Source organism: Monopterus albus, unplaced genomic scaffold, assembly GCF_001952655.1.
Source record: "Monopterus albus unplaced genomic scaffold, M_albus_1.0 scaffold88.1, whole genome shotgun sequence".
NCBI lineage: Eukaryota > Metazoa > Chordata > Actinopteri > Synbranchiformes > Synbranchidae > Monopterus > Monopterus albus.
Genome location: NW_018127968.1, coordinates 550,487 through 561,221, shown reverse-complemented (window position 1 = coordinate 561,221; position 10,735 = coordinate 550,487). Strand labels below are relative to the sequence as shown.

Here is a 10,735-nt window from a genome sequence, read left to right as displayed (position 1 = left end):
GAGCAGCCAAAAAGAATATGAAAAAAATATATATCTTAATATATCCACAATGCCTTTCTGTAATTCCACTCATCTTTTCTCTTGACAACTCTGTATAAAGTGATGTATTTCAGATACATCACAGGAAATTTGTTCAATTCAATTCAGTTTTATTTGTATAGCGCCAAATCACAGAAAAAGACATCTCAGGACACTTTACAAAGTAAGGTCTATACCTTAATGTTATTACTATAGAGGAAAAACCCAACAAACATCCCTTTAGATGTCGAATGAGAAATTATAATACAACCTCACAAATGAAGGCAAAAGCCACAGTTTATTCAGACATTCTCATAAAGAAACTGTGGGGTTGTGTTAACATATTTTGATTTTTTTTTTTTAGATGAATAGAGCAATATCATTTGGGAATGAAATGATATTACATCTCCTTCTACAATCCTTATTCCTTCTCCATTCATTTCTCAGCAGCTCAGTATTTTAAGCCATTACACATGTCACAGTAGTTTAATAAATGTGACTAATACAAAAAGGTTCCTCACCAGGGCGCTTTTCTGGAAAATGTTGAGACTTCCCTCCACAGACATGACCACAAGGAAAGGGAAGAAGCAGAGGATGTAAAGAAGGCTGCCACTCAGGCCGGCGATGTAGGTCTGGTCAAAGAAGGAGCTGACCAGGTAACTAAAGGCTAGGATGCTAAAGCCATAGTCGCAGAAGTACAAGAAGAGAATGAAGCCATCACTGTTGGGCAGAATTCTGCCATGCTTCAGCACCAAAGTGAGGATGATGATGGTCATCAACAGGTAGGCAGCAGACTCCAGGAACCAGGCAAAGAAGTGGCTGAGTGGGTTGACTCCCATCATCTTCATGTACTGCGGGACATGGAAGGATCAAAATAAGTCTAAAAACACTAAAAAGGCAATAAAAATAAAGACAATTTTTGAGTTTTTAGTTAAAATTTAACATTTGTCATGTGATCATGTTTAGCCTTACCTCATGGAGCCTCAGCTCTCTCTCATGCACCTTTTTCTTCACAAAATCAGCCACGAACAGCACCCAGGCCATCATCATCATGGTCGGGAAGTTAAAAGAAATGCCGTCAAGGTACCTGGGGGTGACAGAGATGTCAATTGTCATTCAAATTTCTAGACAACATGACATCCAATCACTGTCAGCAACAGTAGATATAAAAAAAGGCCTATCATTCACTCACTGGCTTCACAGAGAGACAGAAATGCAGAATAGAGGAGCAATAATGAATAATGAGGATTTGGGAATTTCTCCCAGTCATGGTCTGATCACTGTATTATTTACACAGTACGATCACCTGCCCATGTTATTTTTTTATTTTTTTGATCAAATAATATATGTAGCCTGATACATAGTGATGTAATGCTTAGGATTTTTTAAATTATACATCAATATTTTACAATTATCTTCTCAAAATTGTGTCGTTGAGTATTAAACCAGAACAATGAGGAGGCAAGGAGCCTTATATCATCTAGCTGGTCAGAAGGCAACCAGTCAGAGACAGTGGCCACTGGTGTTTCTTGGAGATACTATACTATACTCTAGCTGGTTACTAAAGGCCTTAAAGGTGTTTGAGGGTATACACATCAACCAGTCAGAGACAGTGGCCACTGGTGTTTCTTGGAGATACTATAGCTGGTTACTAAAGGCCTTAAAGGTGTTTGAGTGTATACACGTATGATCTTCAAAAGTGAATGCAAAATAATAGTGAATATTCATGCACATGGTGCAGAACCTGTTAATGACCATTTACTGTCAATTCCTAGGGGCAAATGAATAATGCGAAATACTGCATTATTCCACATCAATGTCGACAGGTCCCATAAGGGACACTGTGCATCTTGTCACATTTCTATGCATGCTTCAGAGGGGATTTTTATCTGTGTATGCTTGTTGTTTGCATGTACAAGCATGTGTGCCAGCAAGCATCCATAGGGGACTCACTCATCCCGAAGATGGCATGGATAGGGGAAGGCCTGCAGCTGGACGGCTGGTTCTGTGACTTTCTGTCTAGTCTGGATCTCGATGATAGCCCGATCCAGATTCTCCTGAAGGTAGACAAAGCCCCGGTTGTAGCGCATTGTCTTCCTGGCCAACATGTGTGGGTGCTTCATAAAATAGGAATCCCGGGTTCGATCAGTACGTATGACATTGTCCATATGCATGCGGATAGTGTAGCTGACTATGGGAGGCAGAGGAGATGTGGAGGACGACAAGTTCCAGGATGAGTCCTCTTTGGGAAGCTTGAAGATGACACCTTAAAAACAGATTGCAGAATCTTGTTGCATAGTTTGCAATGAAGGGTAACATCTAAAGATCAGACTAAGTTCATTATCCTAGATACAGTACCATTCCCCTGAGTCAGATCTCCCTAAGTTGTTCTCAACTCAACTCATTACCAGCAAAGAAGACGTGTTTAGAAGAATCACCATAAACTGGAAAATGTAAATGGGTATACAGTGTATTCAATTGAGTGGATGCTTAATGTCCCTTTAAAGCTGCTAGCCTCTGTCACAGGTTGGGCTTACACTCATGCAAGTCTTATGTTACCCACAAACACTAACTCAGACACAAATCCAGAAAAACGCAATGATTAGCTGCACAGTGAATGGAAATTAACAATCTTGGTGGTTGTAAAACTGGGCTGTATTTTCTGGTATCTGGAGAAACCAAATGAGTAATTGACCTTATTAAGAAAGATTAAACTATATCTGATTCTGATTTCAAGTACTTGTATTACTGTTGTTGTATTTAGATGACATACACATGATTTAGCTGTCAAGGACTGCAAAATCAACCAAAACCAACATCCACACAAGCAGATTAGAAATGACTGCAGGTCCTGGATGCATATTGCAATGTCACGTGAACTTGGAAAACTGAATAAGGCTACACCTTTTACATAAAGCTTGACCATTATATCCAAAATCTACTCACCTGCATAGAGTTCACGATTTTTGGCAAGTTCCTGAGCGGCAGCGTCGAGCTGGTCAGCAGAGTCGTAGCCACGGTAACGGTCAAACTTGATACAGGAGGAGATGTTCACCAGCACGTTGGATAAGGTGCTGATCTGATCTAGTACGCGCTTGTTCTGGTTCAGCATCATTGTCATGTCAGCTTTAAAAAAAGAATAAACAAAATTACTTAACAGTGGTGAAGCAACTCTAAGTAAAGCCTGTGACCGCTGTAAATCCAAGTTAAAATGACATTTGCTGTGACTGTGTTTATCTTATCTTTATGGTAACTAAGTTACAAATGACATTTGAAATGTAAATAAAATGACTGACATCACATCCAGGAGAGACGCCCTACAATACTCATATCAAAATAAGTGTAATGCTTCCTCTAAACCTAAGGAACAGTCCCATTTTCTGATAGCTTGGATATTTTAGAGGCAGATGACTGAGGGGTGAATATAATCCTACAGTAAGCTTAGTATCTCCAGTTTACCAAAATAAGACCTTCAAACTCACAGAAGTTGCCGATCGTCTCCTTCATTCTGTCAACATTGATGTCTGTATGCAACTCAATGAAATTCTTCACAAAGGCATTGCTGAGGGAATTCTGATAGAAAGGGGAAGAAAGTGGAAGAGATGATGCACAACATCAAGATTCAGCTGCTGAAACTCATCGAAGACAGCTGCAATGTTTATCTCCAGACTTTCAGATGACAGCAAGCCGGGTACAATAATCAGGTATACAGAAAACAGTTCTGAGTTTTTATACCTGCAGCATTGGCAAAGTGTGGCTGAGTATTTCAGCAGACTTTACAATTTGGCCGGAGGTTTTAATCCAGTCTCCTGAGTTCTGCGCCAGATTTGCAAACTCGTGCAAGGTGTCATTGGACTGTGCGAGAAGAGGACAAGGACAAGAACATGTGAAAAGGCTGGATAGCAGCAACATTTCATGCTGTGTCTGTGTGACTCTCTGAGGGCAGCAATATACTAAAAACTAACTGAAACCTGCACAAAACAGAACCACAGCAGAACTGGTGGTGCATACAAATACAGGTATACTCCCTGCAACTGTGTATTTCTGGCTTACTACATGGCAGTGGGGGTGCATGAGGCAACTGTAGCCTAGAAACAAGCTAGAAACTGTACTAGCACAAAAAAATCTGTAAAAGACTTACTAAAGGATTTTAGAGGATTTGAAACAAAGTTCGTAAAATTCATTTATTTGGTACATTATTTCCACAATACTACTTAAAATGTTTAGCTGAAACTTATTTATATAAAAATATTTTGTGGCTTTGAGTGAGTATTAACTAGTGTGTGGGTGAAGAAAAGGGCAGAGGAGATAGCTGTGTGTTCTGTGTACCTTCTCCATTATGGCCCTGGTGACATCTGTGTCAGGGGTGTACAGGATTTGTCCCATCAGCATTGGTTTCAGGAAGGCCCAGGCAATGGCTCCTCCTGTGGTGCTGACCATTTCCAAAAACATGTTTGTACAGTAAGGTGCTACACAACAAAAGAAGAGAGGAGAATTGCTTTTGGTTAAAATGTTTAAACCATTTCAGGATCATGTTTGACCAGAATAAGGCTGTTGTCATTTTGTATGATCTTATTTTCAACAAATCCCATGAAAAGGCCAAAACCAACAAACAGAAGTCAGTCTCGACATGTGTTATAGCTTCTCTTGTGTGAAGCACTGTGCCACACACCCATCCAAAGACTACTGTTTTTTTTTTATACAGCTGATTATAAATAACAGCAACAACACTTGACGTTAGGGTCAATTCATTTGTTGGTTTTGGTCTCTATGTTATTTTATGTTTCAATTTAGAGTTGTCATTTTCTGTGTCCACACAACATCAAAATTCAATTTAAGGCAAATAACTGGAGGATTGGAATACTCTACTCTGTTTCTGCCAACTTTAGGCTAAGAACACAAAAAATTGCAAACCGTACAGTATTTTCTATTGTGCATATCTCATGTGTAGTTGCTGTTTCTTCTTGAATGCTTCTGATAGAAAATGAATCCAGTGAAAAACACGGAAGACCAAATATATTTGTACATGTTAAGAATAGTGAAGGCACTGAGAATAAATTTAAGTCTCCAAAAGCCCCAAATCTCTTCTTCCCTCTACATACTGGCATTTCGTGGAATCTTGAACCTCTCAATTATCTCTTCTCTCTCTTGGTTGTTGGGAGAGGAGGGGCTTGAGTCCGACCTGCTGGGGATTTCGGAGATCGCAAACAGAGCCGTAATACCATTACTGCACAGTGCTCGAGAGAGGGTGACGAACGTAGCCTCGCTAGATGTAACAGACCTCCGGTGTCTTGTCTTCTGGGCAAAAACAGATTGAAAGTTTTATCAAATGATTTATGATTGTATGCATATTTCTATGTTATGCATATTTAACATGGTTTATTTGTCATGCAAGTGAGAATACAAACTGAATGCATTGTGGGTAAACACTGTAAAGTACTAAAGAGTGCGCACATGTTTAAATTCATTGCTGGCTCCCAGGCTGAGGTCTTCAATGGAGAGCAGGAATTTTTGCAGTTGACCAATGGAGGGAAGCAGCTTGTCCATTGCGTCTGTTAAAACCTGAACTAATTGCAGCATAACTCCCATCATGCTCTGCAATTCTTCACACAGCAGCAACTGAAAGAAAGGGAACATACAAACATGTTTTACCAGCTCTATTGTCTTTCTTTTCTCATCTTCACATTTAAAAAATACACTGATAAAAATGTTTAGCTGAAACTTATTTATATAAAAATATTTTGTGGCTTTGAATAACCCATCCAAAGACTACTGTTTTCCAAAGCTCAGGACTCTAGAGGTTAAATAATTTTTTCAGAAAAAAAAAAAAACATTTCAATGAAAGCGATTAAACAGCAAAGGCCATCAAAATGCTCTACTACCAACAAATCTGAAGAGCTTCGTGCCATCACAGTCATACTTTAATATGTTGCTCCTATGCTTATTGCAGCAGAAGCCACGTTTTCCTTCCTGCCTTTGTCATTACTTTTTTTCCCCTCTCGTTCCAAACTGAAATAATTTGATTATTTCCATTGAGGTATCTGCTTTTTAGTCAATGACTAAAACAATGGTCAATCTTTGTTTGTCAAATTATATTCAGTTTCAGTTCAGTGTAGAGCTACATGTACACAGTGCATTACTCCCATAAATTCTACAAAGCAACTAAAGATGTCTTCAGCATAGCAGCACAGCCGCTGATAGCGTTCTCAGTTACTGGGGAAATTTCTGTCTTATATTTTACCAGTACCAGATGTATATTAAGCAATAAGCTATACTATTTTGGCAGTGTGTCTGCGGCAAATTAGAATTTCTGCAATACATAACAAATAAAAGCATTTATCTTAACACAGAAAGTCACCTTCAGCTTATTTCTGTTTTTTTTTAGGGGTCGCCACAGCGAATCGTCACACTGACGACTCGCATGTTGACATTTGGCACGTGTTTTTACTCACTCTCCTTTTAGTTTTGATTTGGCTTCCAGCAAATCCTAAGGGAAATGTTGGCCTCTTTAGCAGCTAAATGCTACATTTCCTACACAAGCTAGTTACTAACTACATGTACGTCTGTCTGCTGTTCGGTGCTGGGCAGTTACTGCATCTGTAGATTTTTGACAGCCTTTTCACTAAATGCTGGCTGCTAGATCCGTAAACTGTGCTCATGAGAGCATTAAAGTGAACTAACAGTAAAGCTGCAGCCTATTTGGTGAAAGGGAAGGGGGGTATAACTTAAGGGGACATTTAAATTTAAAAGTTCATGCTATACGAACAACCAAAAAAAGATTTTGTATTTCTATAAGTGGGGTCAAACTATGGAATAACTTAACTGTGGACATGAAAAATAGTACCAGAATTAAGGAGTTTAAATATAAATATAAATGTATGTGTTATACAAGATATATGCACGAATAAGTAACAATCTGCTTTATCTATGTAGTGATATTGCTTGCAGCCAATGTTGCATAAATTTTGTATAATATGATGTCATGGGGTAGGACTGGATAAGTCTGACTTCTTCCTACTCCATTCAAACATGTATTAGGTGTAAGCTAATTGATTTTGAATTAGTATTGGTTGGATATGTGTAATCATGTGTGTTATTGTCATTTGATCATTGTTCTGTTCTGTTCTGTCTGCATGTTTGAAAGAATAAATCAATCAATCAATCAATCAATCAATCAATCAATCAATCAATAAAAATGAAACAATGTGCTCCACAGAGTTGAGGGCAACTCATTTTCTGAGGGTTCAGCACCACAAATGATGCCTTTTACATTCCAAGTAGTCATTTGATCCATTGTTCTCATACAAACATATTGATCCACACAAATTTAAATATCAACCAGTCAGTATGTAAAGGTAAAAAATATTTACTGCCTTGAATTTTATACTATCATTAGTCTAATGTCCTTTAAACAGAAGTTGCCAGAGGTCCAGTAAGAAAAGTGAGATTAAAAAACAAATGTATGAAACAACTGCAGCTGCAGCATGACTGATCGCTGTTACTGTGTTAAAATGACACTGCACACAAGCAGGGGTTTCAGCAAACGTGTAGTCCCTTTTAAGAACATTTCAGATTTAGCTTTTTCAGAATAACTTGTCAAATTAGGACAACGTATTTAATCAAATACAGGATGAAAATAACTACATTTACCTTTTGTGGTTAAACAGGTAACATTTTAATGAAACAGAAAAAAGATCTAATAAAGAAGCATGTACATTTTTCATTACTACATCTAGGTAACCAGAACTGTTCTCCACCTTATACACATAATCGAATATGGGTGGTCTGTTTGTGTTTTGGGGTTGAGCAGTGTTTGTTTTCTTAGGTGAAATAGAAAAACATCAGTTATGAAACACACTTGTTAAAATATGTGACACAGAGACCTCTGTCTAGTGAAAACATATTGTAGCATGTTTTGTGACTGGTCAACAGAAATCATGTGTTTGTCTGTTCAGCTGCTACAGCAAAATGTGTCATCCTTTAGTTCACACATTCTCTGGTATTTTTTTTACAAAATGAAGAAAAAACTATTTTTGTTTTTTTTTTTTTTTTTTTGACAAAAGAAAACTTAAATTCAGCCTTACCCTAAAGGTAAATTTTTCCAAGTTGAGATGGCGAGCCACCAGCAGGGAGAAGGTGTACCACTGTTCAGTAGACATGGAGCAGAAGGTGTTGAAGATGACCACATCTGAACATTTCATATTCATAGATGCGGAGCTGCATTGATGCAGGTTGGCCAACCAGGACAGGATCTGATACAAAAGCATTTTTGGAAAAGGTTAATACTGGTAACAAGAGCACAGGAGTTGGTATATCATGCTTAAAACTATGAGACCCGATCCCAACTTTCATGACAGACTTAAAACATGTATGTTGAGACGATGGTCAAGATTTGGAAAGGTAAAACATTGAAGCGACAACTGTCAACCAGATGTAACTGTTCCTTCTAGCTAGAAAATTGGATGTTTGTTCCAATTTAAGGGACATGCACAAGTCACATAGGTCAGCTGTTGTTATTTTACTCACTTGTGCAGACAATAATGTGTTACCTCCAGCTGACAAATTCTATTTAAGTGATTTCCTCTGCCCTTTTGCTACAAACCCTGCAGTGTACTAGCAATACTTTTCAGAGGACAGCCTTCTATTCCACTAAGTCATGTCAGCTCGAGAGAAATGGTCTATGTACAGTGGCCAACCACTAAATGATGTTGTTTAGCCTTGCAGCTCAGTATCCACTGCATGTTAAAGGCAACATAATTTATTATTGTTTTCCCGATTGATTCTCTATCAATAAGACAAGCTAGCTTTACATAAAGCAACTGTGCCATTTGCTGAAAGTTACAGCATTATCCTCCAATGACAGTAAAGCAACATTTACTATAGGTCGCATCATGTAGAACCAGCCTCAGGTAAAATACTCTACATAGACTACAAAGGTGTAATTTAAGAAAAAAATGCTACTTAATAACAGGAAGTGTGGAGCAGATTTAATGGCGTACAAGTGCATCTCTTAGAAAAAACATGACAGCCTGGTGAGCATGACTGGTCAGACCTGGCAACCATGACCTCTGAAAACATTACCACATCGTTTGCTGAGGAATATCAGAAAATGGTGTCTGCACCACTGCAGAGTCTGAAGAATTCTGTGTGTCTCTAAATTCTTCAAGGCAGTGATTAAATATTTGCTTGCACACTTATAGTATGTGGACACACTGGGACACATAATGAGGAACCCTTTGGCTTACCTCCTTATTGCTGTTCGGTAGAGGGGTTTCCATCAGCAGGTGGAGAACTGATAGATTAAAATCCATGTATTGCTGAACATCCAAGACAAAGGCAGTTTGATTCCTCAGCATCTCACCAACCATCACCGTTCCTGTGAATTAAAGTTATATAAGCTCAAAACATTTGTTTGTTTGCCTGTTTTGTTGTATCATTGGAAACCGTTTATGAAACGAATGACGTGGCAACATGGCACCCACTGAGGCAGACGTGGTTGCACAGCGTTCCACTCTCGAATGCCGGCTTTTTCTTTGTTTTTTCTTTTTTGTATGTTTTTTACTCTTTCTGCAGTGAACAAATGTCATGCACTGCTAACATACAACAGACAGGCATTGCTGGATATCGCCAACTCACACAGCCACTGGGAAATAACTGGTTTCATACCACCGGAGCTACAACTCACTGTCCGCTCCCACAACAACAACAACATCGACTACAACCATCACCCTCAGGGAGCCCAAACGGGGCAGATGAGGAAGACTCCATGCTAGGCTAAAAGCTTGCGCTACTCGACCGCCATTACCCAGCCTCTTCCTAGCTAACGAAATTTCCCCACTGTGGGATCAATAAAGTACCTACTCTAGAGTCACTGGAAAACAAACTGGGCTAGGATTACAGCACAACGGGAAATCAGAGAATGCTGTGCTCTAATTCTCACCGAGACTTGGCTTTCTGGCAAAGTCCCAGATTCCGTGATTCAGCTACAAACACATTCTGTACATTGAGGAGATCGCACTGCTGCTTCAGGGAAGGTAAAAGGAGGTGATGTGTGTGTGTTCATCAATAACTCGTGGTGTAGAGATGTACAGACTGTTTATAAGCACTGTTCGCCAGACGTAGAGTTTTATTGCTGAAATGCCGGCCCTATTATCTAGCAAGAGAGCGTAGTGCTGTGTTTCTGGCTGCTGTGTATGTTAGCCCAAGAGCTAATCCCTCGACGGCTCTCAGCAAACTCAATGATGTCATCAACGTGCTAGAGACAGCTCACCCTGATGCTGTATTTATCGCTGCAGGCAACTTTAACCAGTGCAATTTAAAGACTGTACTCCCCAAATATTACCAACATGTGAACATTCCCAACCGGGGCAAGAACACTCTGGATCATGTTTACAGTAACATACGTGGTGCATACAGGGCTGCACCCCACCCCCACCTTGGATGCTCAGACCACATTTCTTTGTTCCTGTATCTAGCTTACATACAAAGACTGAAACAAACAAACCCGGTCACCAAACAAATTAAACTCTGGACCCCAGAGACTGAAGCCACCCTGCAGGACTTTTTCACCCAGAAGGGATGTGTTTAAAGCTGCAGCCACCTTGGAGGACTTTTCTGTCAGCGTTCTGTCTGTTCTGCTGACTCTGGACAGATGTGGCAAGGCCTGCAGCACATCACAGACTACAGGACCACCACCAGCATCATCAGCTCCACAGAC

At 39.5% G+C, this 10,735-nt stretch overlaps 1 protein-coding gene across 1 annotated transcript in view; it reads right to left on the bottom strand.

Moving 5' to 3' along the window:
* abca12 (ATP-binding cassette, sub-family A (ABC1), member 12) overlaps positions 1–10,735 on the bottom strand; it is an 86,878-nt gene that overhangs the window by 39,108 nt on the left and 37,035 nt on the right. The window contains exons 33-43 of the mRNA XM_020607655.1: positions 9,264–9,394; positions 8,103–8,270; positions 5,473–5,637; positions 5,121–5,316; positions 4,348–4,487; positions 3,754–3,873; positions 3,501–3,591; positions 2,965–3,144; positions 1,972–2,284; positions 991–1,105; positions 540–869 (exon numbers count right to left, since the gene is read on the bottom strand). Of these exons, the coding sequence (XP_020463311.1) occupies positions 540–869; positions 991–1,105; positions 1,972–2,284; positions 2,965–3,144; positions 3,501–3,591; positions 3,754–3,873; positions 4,348–4,487; positions 5,121–5,316; positions 5,473–5,637; positions 8,103–8,270; positions 9,264–9,394 (1,949 nt within the window). The remainder of the gene's footprint in view (positions 1–539; positions 870–990; positions 1,106–1,971; positions 2,285–2,964; positions 3,145–3,500; positions 3,592–3,753; positions 3,874–4,347; positions 4,488–5,120; positions 5,317–5,472; positions 5,638–8,102; positions 8,271–9,263; positions 9,395–10,735) is intronic.